At 42.3% G+C, this 16849-nt stretch overlaps 2 protein-coding genes across 3 annotated transcripts in view; both read right to left on the bottom strand.

Annotated features, from left to right (window-relative positions):
• The window catches only part of LOC105723400 (galectin-4-like), a 135497-nt gene extending 127124 nt beyond the window's left edge, over positions 1 to 8373 (bottom strand). For both annotated transcript variants that reach the window (XM_064381325.1, XM_064381324.1), the window contains exons 1-2: positions 8240 to 8373; positions 7258 to 7447 (exon numbers count right to left, since the gene is read on the bottom strand). The gene's annotated coding sequence lies outside the window, so the exon portion shown is untranslated. The remainder of the gene's footprint in view (positions 1 to 7257; positions 7448 to 8239) is intronic.
• A 3156-nt stretch (positions 8374 to 11529) lies between these two features.
• On the bottom strand, positions 11530 to 16077 carry CLC (Charcot-Leyden crystal galectin). The gene is made up of 4 exons (XM_012461359.2): positions 15981 to 16077; positions 14026 to 14102; positions 13306 to 13516; positions 11530 to 11789 (listed from the first exon to the last, which is right to left on the bottom strand). The coding sequence occupies exons 1-4, from the start codon at positions 16065 to 16067 to the stop codon at positions 11673 to 11675; spliced, it is 492 nt and encodes a 163-aa protein (XP_012316782.1). The 5' UTR covers positions 16068 to 16077; the 3' UTR covers positions 11530 to 11672.
• Between the last annotated feature and the right edge of the window lie 772 nt (positions 16078 to 16849).

Here is a 16849-nt window from a genome sequence, read left to right as displayed (position 1 = left end):
AAAACTAACAAACAGGAAGAAATAGTATCAACATTAACAAAAAGGACATCCACTCAGAAACCCCATCTGAAGGTCACTCACATCAAAGACCAAAGGTAGATAAATCCATGAAGAGGAGGAGAACCCAGCACAAAAAGGCTGAAAATTCCAAAACCAAAATGCCTCTTCTCCTCCAAAGGATCACAACTCCTCACCAGCAAGGGAACAAAACTGGATGGAGAATGAATTTGACGAATTGACAGAAGTAGGGTTCAGAAAGTGAATAATAACAAACTCCTCCAAGCTAAAGGAGCATGTTCTAACCTAATGTAAGGAAGCTAGGTACCTTGAAGAAAGGTTAAATGAATTGCTAACTAGAATAACCAGTTTAGAAAAAAACCTAAATGACCTGATGGAGCTGAAAAACACAGCACGAGAACTTCATAAAACATACAGAAGAATCAATAGCCAAATCAATCAAGCGGAAGAAATGGTATCAGAGATTAAAGATCAACTCAATGAAATAAATCAACAAGACAAGATTAGAGAAGAAAGAGAAAAGGAACAAAGCCTCCAAGAAATATGGGACTATGTGAAAAGGCCAAATTTACGTTTGATTGATGTACCATTGTAAATAGCAAACAGTATTACAGCTTTGCCCATCAACTCCCACCATGTTATGTGGAGATGGTGCAAGTGTGGCGGGATGTCTCTCTGACCTCAATGTGTGTCTGTGATTGAGGGTGGTGGCATCGAAGAACAACAGAAACTTCCCATTTCTCTGTGACCATGATATTCCAAGAGTCTGGTAACAGAATGATCTCTCCTCATGCCTTCCTCTACACTTGGTCAATAAAACTTCACTAACTTTTCCAGAATCTGGTTCCTACTTTAGTGGAGAAAAAGACTAAGTGGCACAAGGACACAAGTGAAACAGGCAGTGAGTCACAAGACCATGGGACTGTCTGAGATGACAAAACGAACAACATCCTCTACAGCCGTACTTTACGACAGACACTCTGAACCAAAATTCTTTCTTCATTTTAGATGACTCATTGCAGTGAAATGTTAGGTATCTGTTTACAACCTCACAGACATAATTGGCTTTGGGGAGAGACTTGGTAATTTGAGGAAAGTCAGGTGAAGTATCTTAATTCTTCTTTAATTCTAAGGATGCTTCTTGTGTCTTGAAACTGCCTGCATTTGTGTGGGATGCACTGAAGGAATTGGAAGAAAAATTTGAGAAAGTTTATATTTGAAGTTTACAATCCAAGCAATAGTTAGAGAACCACAATTCAATGATTTCCTTTAAAGAATCCATTTTTTAAAAGAATTTCCAGATTTTTCCATTTTATGCAGGCAGAATCCTGAGATTTCTCTTTGTAAACAAATGGTCATGGTTTTAGATCAGAAAATAAGTGGTTTATTGGCGGAATTGACACAATTCATACACATGGAACAGTGAACACATTCTTCTTTACTGCTGTTACTGTTGGCATTGCAGCACAGGCAACCTCCTAACACATGGCTTAAGTCAATCATTTGTTCTGATTTCTCTCGGTTTTGTAGGTTTAGTGAAGCATGTAGGTGATAGATCATGTGGTGGGTGTCTGGATTTCAGAAAGACCTATAGTCAGACATTTCAGAGATGCTTCACTTACGTCCAGCTCAACACTAGGGTGGCTGAACACCTGGGGACTGGTTGTTTATTTCCTTCCCTACCTCATCTCCACATTAGTGTCTTGAATTTCCTGAAATCCTGAAATCATAATGATTGGCTTCCACCAAAAAAACGCTTCCAAACATCTCCAGAAGAAGATGCAAGGCATCATAGGCCTTAGCTTTGAAAGGCAGACAATGTAACTTCCATGACCTTATATTGATCAAGATGTCACACAGAAAGCCCAAATTAAGTGGGGGGAGTTCTACAAACTGGTTATTTCGACTTGTCATCATGATGAGGCCATCTTTGGAAATGAGTTCCACTTAGCCGCCACTGGCTCATATGCTTTCCACATCCCCAAAACACTTACCTTCTAAAGAACCCCAGAAACCAATACAATATAGGAAAGGGTTCAGAGTGAAGTTCAGTATTTTATTATCTATATCTTTTTTGACCACAATGGAATTAAACTGAAAATTTGATAACAAAAAGTGTTTTTGAAATCTATACAAATCCATAGAAATAAAACAGCATGCACCTGAATGACCAGTGGGTCAATAAAGAAATTAAAAAGGAAATTAAAAATTTTCTTGAAACAAATGATAATGAAAACACAACATACCAAAACCTGTGGGATACAACAAGGGAAGTATGAAGAAAAAAATTTATAACTATCACTGCCCACATCAAAAAGCGTAAAAGCTTTAAATAAACAATCTAATAGTGAATCTTAAAGAATTAGAAAAGCAAGAGAAAACCAAACCCGAAATTAGTAGAAGAAAAAAAATAAAGGTTCAAAGCAGAAACAAATAAAATTAAAATGAAGAAAACAGTACAAAATATCAATGAAACAAAAAGTTGGTTTTCTGAGAAGTTAAACAAAATTGGCAAACCCTTACTCAGACTAAGAAAAAAGGAGAGAAGTTATAAATTAATAAAATCAGAAACAAAAAAAGACACATTATGACTGATACCACAGAAATTTGAAAGATCAGTAATGGTGATTATAAGCAACTATATATCAATAAATTGAGAAATCTAGATGAAATGAACAAATTCTTGGACACATGAAACCTATCAAGATTGAACCATAAAGAAATTAAAACCCTGAAAGACCAATAATAAGTAATGAAATAGAAGCCACAATAAAGTCCCCCAAAGAAGAATATCTAGACACCTGATAGCTTCACTCCTGAATTCTACTGAACATTTAAGAAAAAATTAATATGACTCTTGCTTACACTATTCAGAAACATAGAGGAGGAGGAAATACTCCTGAACTCATTCAATGAGGCCAGCATTACCCTGATACCAAAACCACACAAAGACATCTATAAAAGAAAGAAAACCGGCCGGGCGCGGTGGCTCAAGCCTATAATCCCAGCACTTTGGGAGGCCGAGGTGGGTGGATCACGAGGTCAAGAGATCAAGACCATCCTGGTCAACATGGTGAAACCCCGTCTCTACTAAAAATACAAAAAATTAGCTGGGCATAGTGGCGCGTGCCTGTAATCCCAGCTACTCAGGAGGCTGAGGCAGGAGAATCGCCTGAACCCAGGAGGCGGAGGTTGCAGTGAGCCGAGATCGTGCCATTGCACTCCAGCCTGGGTAACAAGAGCGAAACTCTGTCTCAAAAAAAAGAAAAAAGAAAGAAAGAAAACCATACGCCATAGACCAATATCTCTGATAAATATTGATACAAAAATCCTAAACAAAATACTAGCAAACCAAATTTAACAATACATTAAAGAAAGATCATTTCTCCTGTCCAAGTGTGATTTATCCTTGGGATTCAAGAATGGTTTGATATATGCAAATCAATAAATGTGATACCTATTATCAACAGAATGAAGAATGAAAACGATATGGTCATTTTAATTGATACTGAAAAAGCACTTGATAAAATGTGACATTTCTTCATGATAAAATCTCTCAATAAATTGGTGATGGAAGGCCCATACTTCAAAATAATAAAAGCTATATATGACAGACCCACAGCTAGTGTCATACGGAATGGAGAGAACTTGAAAGCCTTTCTGCTAAGATCTGAAACACAACAAGGATGGCCATTTTCACAGTGTTATTCAACATAATACCAGAAATCCTAGCTACAGCAATTAGACAACAGAAAGAAACAAAGGGCATACAAATCAGAAAGGAAAAGATAACATGATCTTATATTTGGAAAAACCTAAAGAGTCCACAAAAAGACTACTAGAACTCATAAACAAGCTCAGAAAAGTTGCAGGACACAAAATCAACATATAAAGATTAGCAGCATTTCTACATGGCAACAGTGAACAATCTGAAAAACAAATTAAAAAGTAATCCTATTTACAATAGCCACAAATACCCAGAAAGTTATTTAACCAAAAAATTGAAAGATCTCTGAAAAGCATAAAACATTGATGTAAAAAATCAAAGAGGTCACAAAAATGAAAAAATATTCCATGTTCATGGATTAGAAGAGTCATTTTTTGTTAAAATGTTCATACTACCCAAGGCATTACAGATTGAATGCAATCTTTATGAAAATACCAATGACATTCTTCACAGAAGTAGAAAAAAAAACCCTAAAATTTATATGACATCACAAATGACTGAGAATAGCCAAAGCCAATCTAAGTAAAAAGAACAAAACTGGAGGAATCACATTACCTGGCTTTAAATTACACTACAGAGCTATAGTAACCAAAACAAACAAACAAAAACACATAGTACTGCCATATAAACAGACACATAGACCAATGGAACAGACTAGAGAACCTGGAAACAAATCCACACATCTACAGTGAACTCATTTTCAACAAAGGTGCCAAGAATATACACTGGAGAAAAGACAGTCTCCTACTACCTTATGCTCATGATGAAATGAACAAATTCTCAGATAAAAAGAGAAGACATAAAGTCCAGAAACTGTTCACCAAACAATTTTTGAATTGCATCTGAGGACCCACTCAACATCTTTTTTATACTCCTCAACCCAAATTCATGGTCTTCTCCCAGAAAATATAGCATTGATCAAAACACAGAAGGTTATTTCTGGACTCTAAAGCCTTGCCTTGTGGAAGGTCTGTAGGGCTTTTCAGTTTTTGTGAAAAGCCCCCAAAGAATAAATCTACTCATTGATAATGTTGTCCTTGATGCCCAGGTCCCCAAAGTTGTGAGGCCTCTGTGGTGCTGTACGTGGTGCTGAACACTGGTGCATTTGGGCCTGTATTTGCAAGTAGGGGCAAATAAGACAGAATTAAAAGATAAATTTCTTGTTTTGTTTTGTTTTGTATTTGATAAAGAACAGCTCAAAATATGCATGATGAATGGAGAAGGAATTGAATTTGGATTTTCAAACCACAATTTCTGCAGTGCCCTCTCACCATTCCTATTCAACAGAGTATTGGAAGTCTTGGTCAGAGCAATCAGGCAAGAGAAAGAAAGAAAGGGCATTCAAATAGAGAGAGAGGTCAAACCATCCCTGTTTGCAGACATAATTCTATATTTAGAAAACCTTGGCCAGGCACGGTGGCTCACACCTGTAATCCCAGCACTTTGGGAGGCCAAGGCAGGCCAATCACCTGAGGTTAAAAGTTTAAGACCAGCCTGGACAACCCTGTCTCTACTAAAAATACAAAAATTAGATGGGCATGGTGGTGGGAACCTGTAATCCCAGCTACTCAGGAGGCTGAGGTAGGAGAATTGCTTGAACCCAGAGGCAGAGGTTGCAGTGAGCCCAGATAGTGCCACTGCACTCCAGTCTGGGTGAGAAGAGCAAAACTCCATCTCGGAAAGAAAAGAAAACCTCATAGTCTCCACCCAAACAATTCTTAAACAACTTTAGGAAAGTTTCAGGATACAAAATCAATGTGTAATAGTCACTAAAACTCTTATATGCCAACAACAGTGAAGCATAAGGCATAATCAGGAATGCAATTCCATTCACAATTGCCATAAAAAGAATAAAATACCGCCGGGCGTGGTGGCTCACGCCTGTAATCCCAGCACTTTGGGAGGCCGAGGCGGGTGGATCACGAGGTCAAGAGATCGAGACCATCCTGGTCAACATGGTGAAACCCCGTCTCTACTAAAAATACAAAAAATTAGCTGGGCATGGTGGCGCGTGCCTCTAATCCCAGCTACTCAGGAGGCTGAGGCAGGAGAATTGCCTGAACCCAGGAGGTGGAGGTTGCGGTGAGCCGAGATCGCACCATTGCACTCCAGCCTGGGTAACAAGAGCGAAACTCCGTCTCAAAAGGAAAATAATAATAATAATAAAATACCTAGGAATATAGCTAACCAGAGAGGTGAAAGATTGTTACAATGAGAATTACAAAACACTGCTTAAAAACATAGAGGTGACCCAAATAAATGGAAAAACATTCCATGCTCATGGATAGCAAGAATCATTATCATTAAAATAGCCATACTGCCCGAAGAAAGGTACAGATTCAATGCTGTTTTTATTGAACTACCAATGACATCCTTCGCAGAATTATAAAAAACTATTTAAAAATGCACATGGAACCAAAAATGAGTTGAATAACCAAGACATTTCTAAGCAAAAAGAACAAAGATGGAAACATCACATTACCCAACTTTCAACTGTACTACAGGGCCACATTACCAAACAGCACGGTACTGGTACAAAAACAGGTCAATAGACTAGTGGAACAGAATAGAGAGCCCAGAAATAAGGTCACACACCTACAACCATCTCATCTTTGACGAAGCTAACCAAACAAGCAATGGAAAAAGGACTTCTGATTCAAGACATGGCATTGGGATAACTGGCTAGCTATATGCAGATGATCGAAAGTGAACCCCTTCCTTGCATTATATAGAAAAATCAACTCAAGATGGGTTAGAGACTTAAATGTAAAACCCAAAACTATAAAAAACCTGGAAGACTACCCAGGCAAATACCATTCTGAATATAGGAATGGGCAAAAGTTTCATGACAAAAATGCCAAAAGCAATCACAAGAAAAACAGAAATTGACAAATGGATCTATTTAAACTAAAGAGCTTCTGCACGGCAATGGAAACTATCAACAGAGACAACAGAGAACCTACAGAATGGGAGATGACATTTGCAAATGATTTATCTGAAAATGGTCTAATATCTAGCATCTACAAAGAATTTTAACAACTTTTCAAGAAAAAAAACAACCCCATAAAAAAGTGGGCAAAGGGCTGGGCATAGTGGCTCATGCCTGTAATTCCAGCAGTTTGGGTGGCTGAGGCAAGCGGATGGCTTGAGCCCAGGAGTTCAAGACCAGCCTAGGCAACATGGCAAAACCCCATTCCTAAGAAAAATAGAAAAATTAGCTGGGTGTTCTCACACACACACCTGTAATCCCAGCTACTAGGAGGCTGAGCTGGGAGGATCGCCTCAGCCCAGTTGGCACCACTGCACTTCAGCCTAGGTGTCAGAATGAGACCTTGTCTCAAAAAAAAAAAAAAGTAGACAAAGGACAGGTAAAGATACTTTTCAAAAGGCACCACACCACTACTGCCTGGATGAAGAAGGAGTGGCATTAGCAATTCAAGTCTGTTTGCTCTATCCCTTCAGTGCTTCTTTCAGCGATATGGAGTTATAACCAGGTATCTATGAGGACTCACCTGCTTTGTGGTTCTTATGGAGGTGCTTTTCCTCTGTAGATACTTGTTAAATTTATGTCTTCAGGGGTGGGGGTAAGATTGGTGGAGCCTTCTATTCTGCCATCTTGCAAGGCAACATATTATGTTCCCTTCTTTTTTCCAGAAGACAACACGCTGATCCTTTATACTGATGATATTATGCTGATGAGACCTGGTGATCAGGAGGTGGCCATGATGTTAGACACACTGGTTAGACACTTGTGTGCGTCAGTCAGGAATAAATACCAGAAAAATTCAGGGTATTTCCCATTTTGTGAAATTTCAAAGACTCCAAGTGACTGGGGCATCTAAAGATGTCCCTTCTCATTTGCAGGTGGAGTCTTTGCATAAGGCCCCTCCTGACTAGGGACACGTGCCTAGTCAGACTCTGAATTTTTGGATGCTGTACATACCTCACGTGAGTACATTCCACTCACCCATATACACCGTATTTTTAAAAAGGTGTTAGTTTTGTGTGGGGCCCAGAATAAGGGAAGGCTGTGCACCAGACAGACCAGGCTGTCATGCACGTTTCTCTGGCCTGGGATTCAGCAGGAGCAATGGCACCTGAAGTGTCAGTGGCAGGTAGAGATACTCTTAGAAACTCTGGCAGGGTCCCATACGTGAATCACAGTACAGACCCTTAAGATTTTAGAGCAAAGCCATACCATCCTTGTGGATAACAACTCAGCTTTTGGGAAAAAGCATTTGTCTTGTTACTAGGCCTTAGCAGAGAGTGAATGCTTACCAATGGCCTCCAATTTACTATGAGACCTGGCTACTGGACAAGACCTGGCCAGGTGTGTCTGACCAACCAGCTAAAAAGTTTGGACATTCACAGCAGTTCTCCATTGTCAACTAGAAATGGTCTATGTGAGATCAGGCTTAAGCAGGCTCTGAAGGCACATGAAAGCTGCAGGAAGACGGTTCCAAAGCTCTGGAGCCCTTACTCCTGCCCCATTACCTTCTCTCTCTAGTCTGCACCGGTAGCCTCAGACTCCGCCTATGGAGTCTTTCCAGAAGTTCACCTCCCTTTGGGCGCAGGAGGTTGAAGACACACTTGCGCGTCCCCACTCACGTTCAGGAGCGCACGCGCCTGTGAAAAAGCAAGCGCACCGTCAGAAATATGCATGCGCATGCGCATGCGCATGCACTTCAGTGCGCACCCACGCAACTGCGTCGTCCTGTTCTTCCGGTTTTCCCGAGCTTCTCAGGTAACCTGGCGGTCCGAGATGTGAGACTTGCGGGCAAATAACGGTGGTAGACAGACGGGCGCGAGGAATGGCGGCAGCGACATTTCTCAGGCGGAGGTAGGCGGCTGTAGGCGGGATCTGGGCCGCACCGGGGATAGACCCCGAGCCCCGACTCCGCGTGAGTGCGGCTCCGGACCGGCTGCCCTCCCACGCCCCCAGCTGGATCCCGAAGCCCTCTAGTCTGACTTCGGCCAAGCGCAGCTTCGGCTTGGGTCAGTCGGGTAAGAGGGTTTGACGAAGCCAGCTGGGTGGTTGTGGACGTGTGCAGCGCGAGAGACGGAGCCCATGATGCCAACTCGCAAGCGCTTTAGCCCAGCGTCCATCGGAATTATTTTATATATATATCCAAGATCTCTTGTCTCTGTGGCGCTCGGTCGTCTGGCTTCAGAACTCGGTGCGATAGGTTGAAAGACGGGGAATAGTGGTGACCTTTACACCGAAAGAGGGGCAGCTACCTTTAGAGAACCCTGCCATTCTTTTTTGGGCTTGTTTGACGAATAATTATTTGCCAGTCTTACGACTAAAACTTTTTTATTGTGGAAAATAAGATATTTAATTGTAAGGAAAAGAGAGCAATTATTGCATAGTTGAAAAAAAGGGAGAGTATCATGAAGAAACAAGGGAAAAGAAATACAATGAATCGTGGGGTCTTTTGAAGCCTGTTTTTAGAAAAATCCTGCTTGATGGAGGTATTTTGTCCTGGCATTGTGGAAAGTGTCTTTGCTGTTTGCCTCACTGAAAAAGTTGGTGTTGCAAGAATAAAGTTTGAGCAACTTGTCAATACTAGGGCCCGCGGGTATTAACCAAGAGGATGAAAGCAAGAACAAGATGACGCAATTTGCTAAACTTATGTTTTTAAATTAAGAATGGAAGACTGTCGAAGAACTTTTGAAATTTTAGAGTTTGTAATCCGTTCGTGTCATAGTCAATAAAGGCTAATTACTGGAAGATTAATTTTATTTCCTCAAGGTATTTCAAATGACAGATAAAATCAAAATAGTAAATATATATTGCATGTATTATATGTTAAAGTGTTTTCAAGAACATCTGAAGTAAGGGAAAGGTATGCTTTCTTTTGCTTAACTTTTAGTTTTTATTTTTAATGATTTGTATAGGTAATGCCTTCACAAAGCTCAAAAGAGAAAAGGTGCAAAAATATAGCAAAACTATTTCTTGTGTATTCCACTACAACCCCCAGGTAATTGCAGTTGTTAATTTGTTGTTTTCTTCCAAAGTGTTGTCATACATGAAAAGGCAAATGTGAGTATCGGTTATTTCCCCTCTGTATATTTTATAGAGAGAACCTACTGGATATGTGATAATCGACTATACACATACATACATACACATATATATGTGTGTGTAGATATATATATGCACACACACGTGTATAGTGTATACAATATACACAGTTACGTTGTGTATATAATATATATACAGTAGCTCTTGCCTTCATTTTTTAGTTATCATTATAACTTAGAGACATGTCTAAATCCATATGTAGAAAGCTTCCCAATTATCTTTTAAAAAGGTCATAAACTGCTTAAACATATTATATGCTTTGTCTTGGAGGGCTTTTTTTGGATCATGCATCTTTTGTTCACGTTTCATTTTTAGAAGTCATCCATATTGCTGTGTGCCGCTGTAGTTCCTTCCTTTTCATTGATCTCCACTCCTGCATTTTATGAATCTGCCAACACATACTCAGCAGTTTTACTCTTGATGGACATTGATGGTTTCTAGCTTGAGACTATGGCAAACACTGCCTTCTATACAAAATTGTCCCAGTCTCTTCAGGATGATAACTTCCTTTTTTTAAAGGAGAGTCCCCAGAAAGACCCTGGACTCCCTGAAATGTAAAGCAGATATCTCCCTTTCTGACTGGTAAATAGAAAAATTGTCCAGAATAAACACAGAGACTTATTGGGAAGACAGGAATCAAGACCTTCTGAAAATTAATGTCTTTAAAGCAACTCAGGTGGAAGGGGCTGACCCAGAATTCTCCCCAAAGAAGACACTCCAGGGGTAAAATCACTCTTAAAGGAGGGCTGGATCATCAGTTGTCTTCTGAGATGCAGCAACAGGGGAAAGAGAGGCAGTGAGAGCACTGCAGGGGTCATGGTAAAGGTGTCCTAACCTTGTGTCTGTGGGTGGAGAAGAATGATGGCTACAGGGAGACCGTCAGTGAGAAGCAACGTTGTGTGCTCTGATCAAAGGATTTGCCTTGCATTCATCCCTGTCCAAGATTTACACTCTTAAAGTAGTGACCCCCCAAAGATTTACACTCTGCAAAGTAATGACTCCTCTGTTCACTGTTTGAGCCTACAGCTGCTCCTCTGTGAAATGACTTTTCCCTTTCTCAGTCTGCAGAAAGGATGGGAGAAGGGCTTGTTCATCCATGAGCACTCTTTAAATGAATAAATCAGATTTGTACATGTGGGATTTGCCTTTCCAGAAGTGATACTGTATATGCCTTTTTCCGGAACTTAGGGAAAAAAGCACATGAGTTTCCTTCACAAGCAGTTTTCTTCTTGTTTTTCTTTTCCTGGTTAAGTGGAGGAACATGTGACATTTTGGGTTCAGGTGGGGGAATGGGAGCCCTCAAGGTTTCCCACCCCTCTGCTTTCAGTGTATAAAGCGGGGCTCCTACACAGCCCTGCTCAGCTCAGACACAGCCTCCCCAACCCTGTCATGGCTCAGTTATTCAAGCCTCCAATCCCATCGCTTATCCCTGTGTGGCTGTAAACACAGCTACCTGACATTCCAGTGCAGTGACTCATCTGAAATTGGGTAGTGATTTTAGTTCAGTGTCTGACATCAAGTCCATGCTGTAGAAGGGTGTTGTTCCTAATGTCTTCTCAGGTATTTCAGTGGACTTGTCACTCACTGCTTCTGTGCTGGGAAGATTTATTCCCTTTGACTCCTTCATGCCACCCATAGAATCCCTGAGGCCCTCTTAATAAAGACCACTTTCTTTTTCCCCCTGAAAGAAAGAACCAAATTCTGTAAAGTTTGGTGAAGTTTTAATGAGCAAGTGTAAGAATTGAAGTGAGGAGAGATCAATCATGTTGTTAGCCAGCTCTGGGAATCCATGGCCACATAGAAACAGGAACTTTTTGAAAGTGAAGAGTCTGGCTATCACTCTTAATTCTGGACACTCATTGAGGTAAGGGAGATATCTCTCCACACTTGCACCATCTTCACAGACCCTTGTGGGAGTCGATGGTCAAAGGTGTAAGAGAACTGGCCATTGACCATTACCTAGAAGAAGAAAAATGCATCAGAAAGACAGTATTTCACTAAACAAGCTTTCAACTTGCTCTCCACTATGTCCTAGTACCTGCAACATGCAACCAGAAAACACCTAATTATATGTATAATCTGAAGCCAGTAGACACACTTCTTTTTACAGACTACCTTTTGTGATTATTTGAGATAGTTGCTCACTATATTTTCAGCATTTCCTCTCATTCTCCAGAGAGGTTCTACCACTCTGTGTAATATGTGTTTGTTTGGTCTTCTCTCTATCCTGGAAGATCCCCATGGTCAGGTACTGTGTCTCATAAACTTGAATCTCATCATCTTGCACAGGGCCTGCCGCGGGGTTAGTGCTTGACAGTGTTCATTGAATGCATACGTTTCAGTTACGTGAACTGACTCACATTCATTGCTCATGGCCCAGCTTCTCTTTGGAGTAGCCCAGATCTCAGCTGGTGGTGTAAAAGAATAAAACCCAAGTGTTCTGAGAGAGATGGAAATGCACAGATGTTGCAAATCATTAGATATCACCTTTAGCATCTTACAAACATAGGAGGAAAATCCCTGACTTAAATCTGAATAAAATGTGAATCCTTTAGCATACATTTTGAAATGTTAGAAAGTTTGATCACGTCTTTCATTACTAAGGCTATATAGGAAGTCCTCTTCTAGGTTGTATTCTCTAATTTAAAGCAAACAATTTTGAACAGGTTATTCCATTTGTTTGTAATTACCTTCCAATGTAAGCATTGGAAGGTTGATAATGATAAAAGGTTTCTAATAATTAGGAAGCTAATACAGCATCCCTTGTGAGAGCAAAACATTTGAAACAACCTCAGTGCTTTTGTAAAGGTCATATTTAACAAGTTTTGGTAATTTTTTGAGGGGAATAATAGGCAATCCTTAAAAAATGAGACAGCACCATGGATAGATGATTTCTCCAAGGTATATAATTTAGGTACAAATAACTGTAGTTCTTTAAGTGTTATGTGTAGAGAAATCTATGCCAGCATCTGTTTAAAAGAAAGGAAAATACATATGTGTGTGTATATATATGCGCCCATAAGCATAGACTATCTATAGAAGAAGAGGAGAGACGCTAGTAATATTCTTCTGAGGCTCTGGCATCAAGAGTAACAGAAAGTCTTCATATTGGACTAACTGAAACAGTTTTATTCATTTAGCTACATGAAAATTGAAATAATAGCATAAGTGGAAATGAGAACTGTGGATGAAGATAGAGGAGATTCTCCACCATGGAGGAAATGGTCAGATTTGGGAAGGAGCTGTGGATGGCAGTGCAAGCAGAGATGATGGCAGTGCACGCAACAACGCTTGCTGAAAGAGAGAGGAAAATTATAAAAGTTAAGGTATCCCCTCTGCGTGTGAGGAAAAGCTCGAGACAGAGGTAATTATGGGAGATAGACCCCAAGAAACTCTTGGAGCCAGGACAGAGAGAGATGTCTCTTGCTCTGGGAGCCCATGGAGGCCGGGTGCTGGGAGTTCCTTGGGCACTCACCTGGTACACATTGTCCAGCACTGAGATGCACAGCTCAAACTCTTTGCCATCCTCAAAGGGCATATTCTTGGATTGCACCTCTTGCTTCCAGACCCCATTCTCACGGCTGTTCATGGCCACATAACGGCCAAAGAACACTTGGAAATGGAAAGCGATGTCTGAGACCTCATCCATCGCAGTGTGGAAATCCACCTGTAGCTGTGGTTCATTGCTGAAGACAAAGCACACAGTGTGTTGAGCAGGTCCCTGTCTTGTTGGGTACACACACAACGTACCCACAAATCCTTCCCATTTTTCTCCAGGGCAGACAGAAGCCTTCCTGGTGATAATGCAGGCTTCCTCTCTGTGGGGCTGCTTCAGCTCCTCCTGCCCTAGGGAAGGGTGGGAGAAGATGCTCTGCCCCTCATTCCCAGACAGAAACTGAACTACAGTCACTATCCTTATGAGTGTCCACCCCATGAAAATTTTGTGGCCCTTTATAGAAAAAGAGCCACAATCTCAACCCCTGACTGTCCTCCTCCCCTAGGCCTCATAACTGGCCCACAGTGCAGCCACTGCAGGTTTCATGCCTGGTGCTGGAGGGTCTCCAGGACCTGCAACCTACATGGTGCCTCCATCCTGCCAGCTAGACATTTCCACATCACTCACATGAGGTCACCCACTGGGTAAATATTCTCCCTTCTCCTCCACCCCACCACCCTTGGACACAAAAATACTCACATGAAAGGTTGGACAGGTTTCCCTTTGATTGTCACAGAAGAACCAATACGCAGGGACACAGGCTCTGTGTATGGCACCTGCCAGAAAATTGAGATTCAGTGAGAGGCACAGGGCCATGTAGGGCCTCCCCTCCTGTAACAGATTCCCTTTAGGCAGTTGGTTAGACGTTGTAGGGTAGACCCTGAGGCCTCCCTTCTCCCACCTTACCACAATCAGAACCCTGTATTCTTGAATACATACTTAAAAGCAGAGGTTCAGAAACTGGGCTGCCTCAATTTTCTCCTTGATTCTGTCTTCTACTAGAAGTGAGAGGTTAACATTTTTGAACACTATTCTTAAGGGGGTCTTATTATATTCCCCAGACTTGAGTGCAGTGGGCCCGTCACTGCTCATTCACTGCAGCCTCAACCTCCAGGGCTCCAGCAATCCTCTCACCTCAGCCCCCTAAGTAGCTGAGACTACAGGTCCACACCACAGAACCAGCTCATATTTTATGTTTGTGGAGAGTCAGGGTCTCTTGATGTTGCCCAAGTTGGTCTGGAGCTCCTAGGTTCAAAAGATCCTCTTGCTTTGGCCTCCCAAACGGCTGATGTACAGGGGTGAATCACTTTACCCAGCCAGCAAGTGTGATGTTAGATTTACTACTTGAACTCCCCCACCTCAGTTTCCCCAATACAGGCAGGATTTTCTAAAAGTCCTACTTTGTAGTGTGTTTTCAGTAATATAGGAGTTAATGTGTGTAAAACCTTTACCCTAATCCCCGGAGTGCAGTGGCACCATCACAGCTCATTGCAGCCTTGAATGCCTGGCCAGCAGCAATCCTCCAGCCTCAGTCCCCAAGCATCTGGGACTGACTATAGGCACACATCAGCATGCCCAGCAAATGTTTAAATGTTTGGAAAGAGAATCTTGCTGTGTTGCCCAGGCTGGTCTCCAACCCCTGGCCTCGGGTGATCCTTTAACCTCAGCCTCCCAAAGTGCTGGGATTATAGACCTGAGCAAACTTCTTGATGAATATCCAATGTAAGCTCTGTCTGAACTGAAGCTAAAGTTCCTTGCTGGTTTTGGGTGATTCCATCTCTGAAACCAAGTCCCCCCATATTCTTACCTAGTGAATCAAAATCTGCCCACCATCCTGGTGCTCAGTGTGAAGGACAGGCTAGGATGTGGGACAGGGAGAGACCTGAGGCTGGAGGCAGGAGCCAGTGGTCACTGTGTGCAGATCTCACCTGCAGATGCACTCCAACAAAGCCCGCCTCCTTCTCCCCAACTCTGCATGAGAAGAGACTCCCTAGAATTTGTGCATTCTGCTCTCATGAATGCTCGGAGACCGGTCCTTGGTTACTCACAGTCCCCAAAATCCCCACCATTTCTGCCACCTGGAATCCATGTTGACACACATGGGAAGAGGCACAGCTACTTCATCAGAGGCGCGACTGTGTGCGGAGGAACCTTCACATGCACAGAAGGCCACATTCATGTTTCCAGTTCAACACCCAGTCACATCCCAACACACCCACAGTCACACGGAGCCGCACCACTCAGAGTCACACATGCCCACTCGCTGTGCATATAAAGATGCTCACACACTGATCTGGCTGTGCTCACACACAGTCACATCACAGTTACCCCCTTAGACAAAGCATAGTCACCCCCTTAGACTCACGCATATACCCGCATGTCCTGATGGGCCATCCACCTCCCACCTAAACTCATATAATCTCAACAGACACCATTCTCATCAGAAACCATCACTGGGTCACAGAGGGTTACAGCGGCTGAGGGTCCACACCCCACACCCACAAGCATCTCAGACGTGAGAGCCCTAGGTTATCTCATTCACAAGCTTACAACTCTAAGTATTCACAGTAGAAATGCTCATATTTGCATCTCATAAAATCTCCCTCTTTTTTCTGTGACTTGAGATTATTGAAGGCTGTGCCTTTTCAACTCACAGGTAGTGGTGACATTGTTGTCTCCTTCTGGGTGGCTGTTCCAAATTGTGTCCAGTCTTCTGTGTGGATGTCTTGGAGTTGCAGCATTTAAATGGTCCCTGGCAGCCCTGCCCTCTGGCTTCGTTCCTGTTTCCAAGCCCCTCCCAGCAAGGTTTCCCTGTGGGATAGGATGTAAAATGTTAGAAAGAAGCTTAGTCACAACCACACCTGTTTGCAGGCCTATGACAGACAGGAAGGGAGGTATCAGGGGAGGAAAGGGGATCACCAGGGAAATGCACAGATAAGGATGATGCAGTGAGAGGTTTTAATGTTCATCCTCCATGCCTGTCCTGAGGCATTTTCTCCACTGTGCATTATCCACCTGGCAGGTGTGCATTTTTCTAACTTGTACAATGAGAAACAGGTGGGGATTGTGGAAAAGGCTTTGGCCCTCGAATGTAATCCTGTTCTTTGCTCCTGAGTCTCTGAGAGAGCACTGACCTTGATCCTCAGCAGAAATTTGGGAGAGAGGTGGAGAAAGTCCTTGTGTCCTCATGAGCCCACCCCAGCCCTCTTGGCTCTGGTGAGTGGTAACTACTCTCCTGTTTTTCTCACACACCTGGGCTCCAGCCACACCATCTTCTTTCTCTTTGGGTGTCCATGTGAATTGAAATCTCAGAGTTCCTGCTTCTCCTGCAGATTCAAGGAGACAGGCGAGATTCTTAAGTCTAGTCCTTGATTTGTGTGCTCCTTAGCTCCAGACCCATGTGAGGACAGGTGCAGGTGCAGGTGATTGGACTTCAGCCGTAGTGAAGTCTTCACCCGAGGTGGAAGACTCAGGACCTTTCCTCAAGTTCTCTTTCTGTGATCATAGAAAACATCTGGAAAAC

This window comes from Aotus nancymaae, unplaced genomic scaffold (genome assembly GCF_030222135.1).
Source record: "Aotus nancymaae isolate 86718 unplaced genomic scaffold, 86718_ANA_hifiasm-v0.15.2.pri h1tg000028l, whole genome shotgun sequence".
Taxonomy (NCBI): Eukaryota; Metazoa; Chordata; class Mammalia; order Primates; family Aotidae; genus Aotus; species Aotus nancymaae.
The sequence above is the reverse complement of the archived record's forward strand: the minus strand, read 5'-3'. Positions and strand labels throughout refer to the sequence as shown.

Excerpts from the sequence above, each read along its gene's own strand:
- CLC (XM_012461359.2), bottom strand. The coding sequence starts at position 16,067 with ATGCTGCAACTCCAAGACATCCACACAGAAGACTGGACACAATTTGGA. Across the intron at positions 13,517-14,025 it reads AAACCTGTCCAACCTTTCAT|CAATGAACCACAGCTACAGG; the intron begins GTGAGTATTTTT and ends CTTTGTCTTCAG. Across the intron at positions 11,790-13,305 it reads TGCTGGACAATGTGTACCAG|GTAATGGTCAATGGCCAGTT; the intron begins GTGAGTGCCCAA and ends TTCTTCTTCTAG.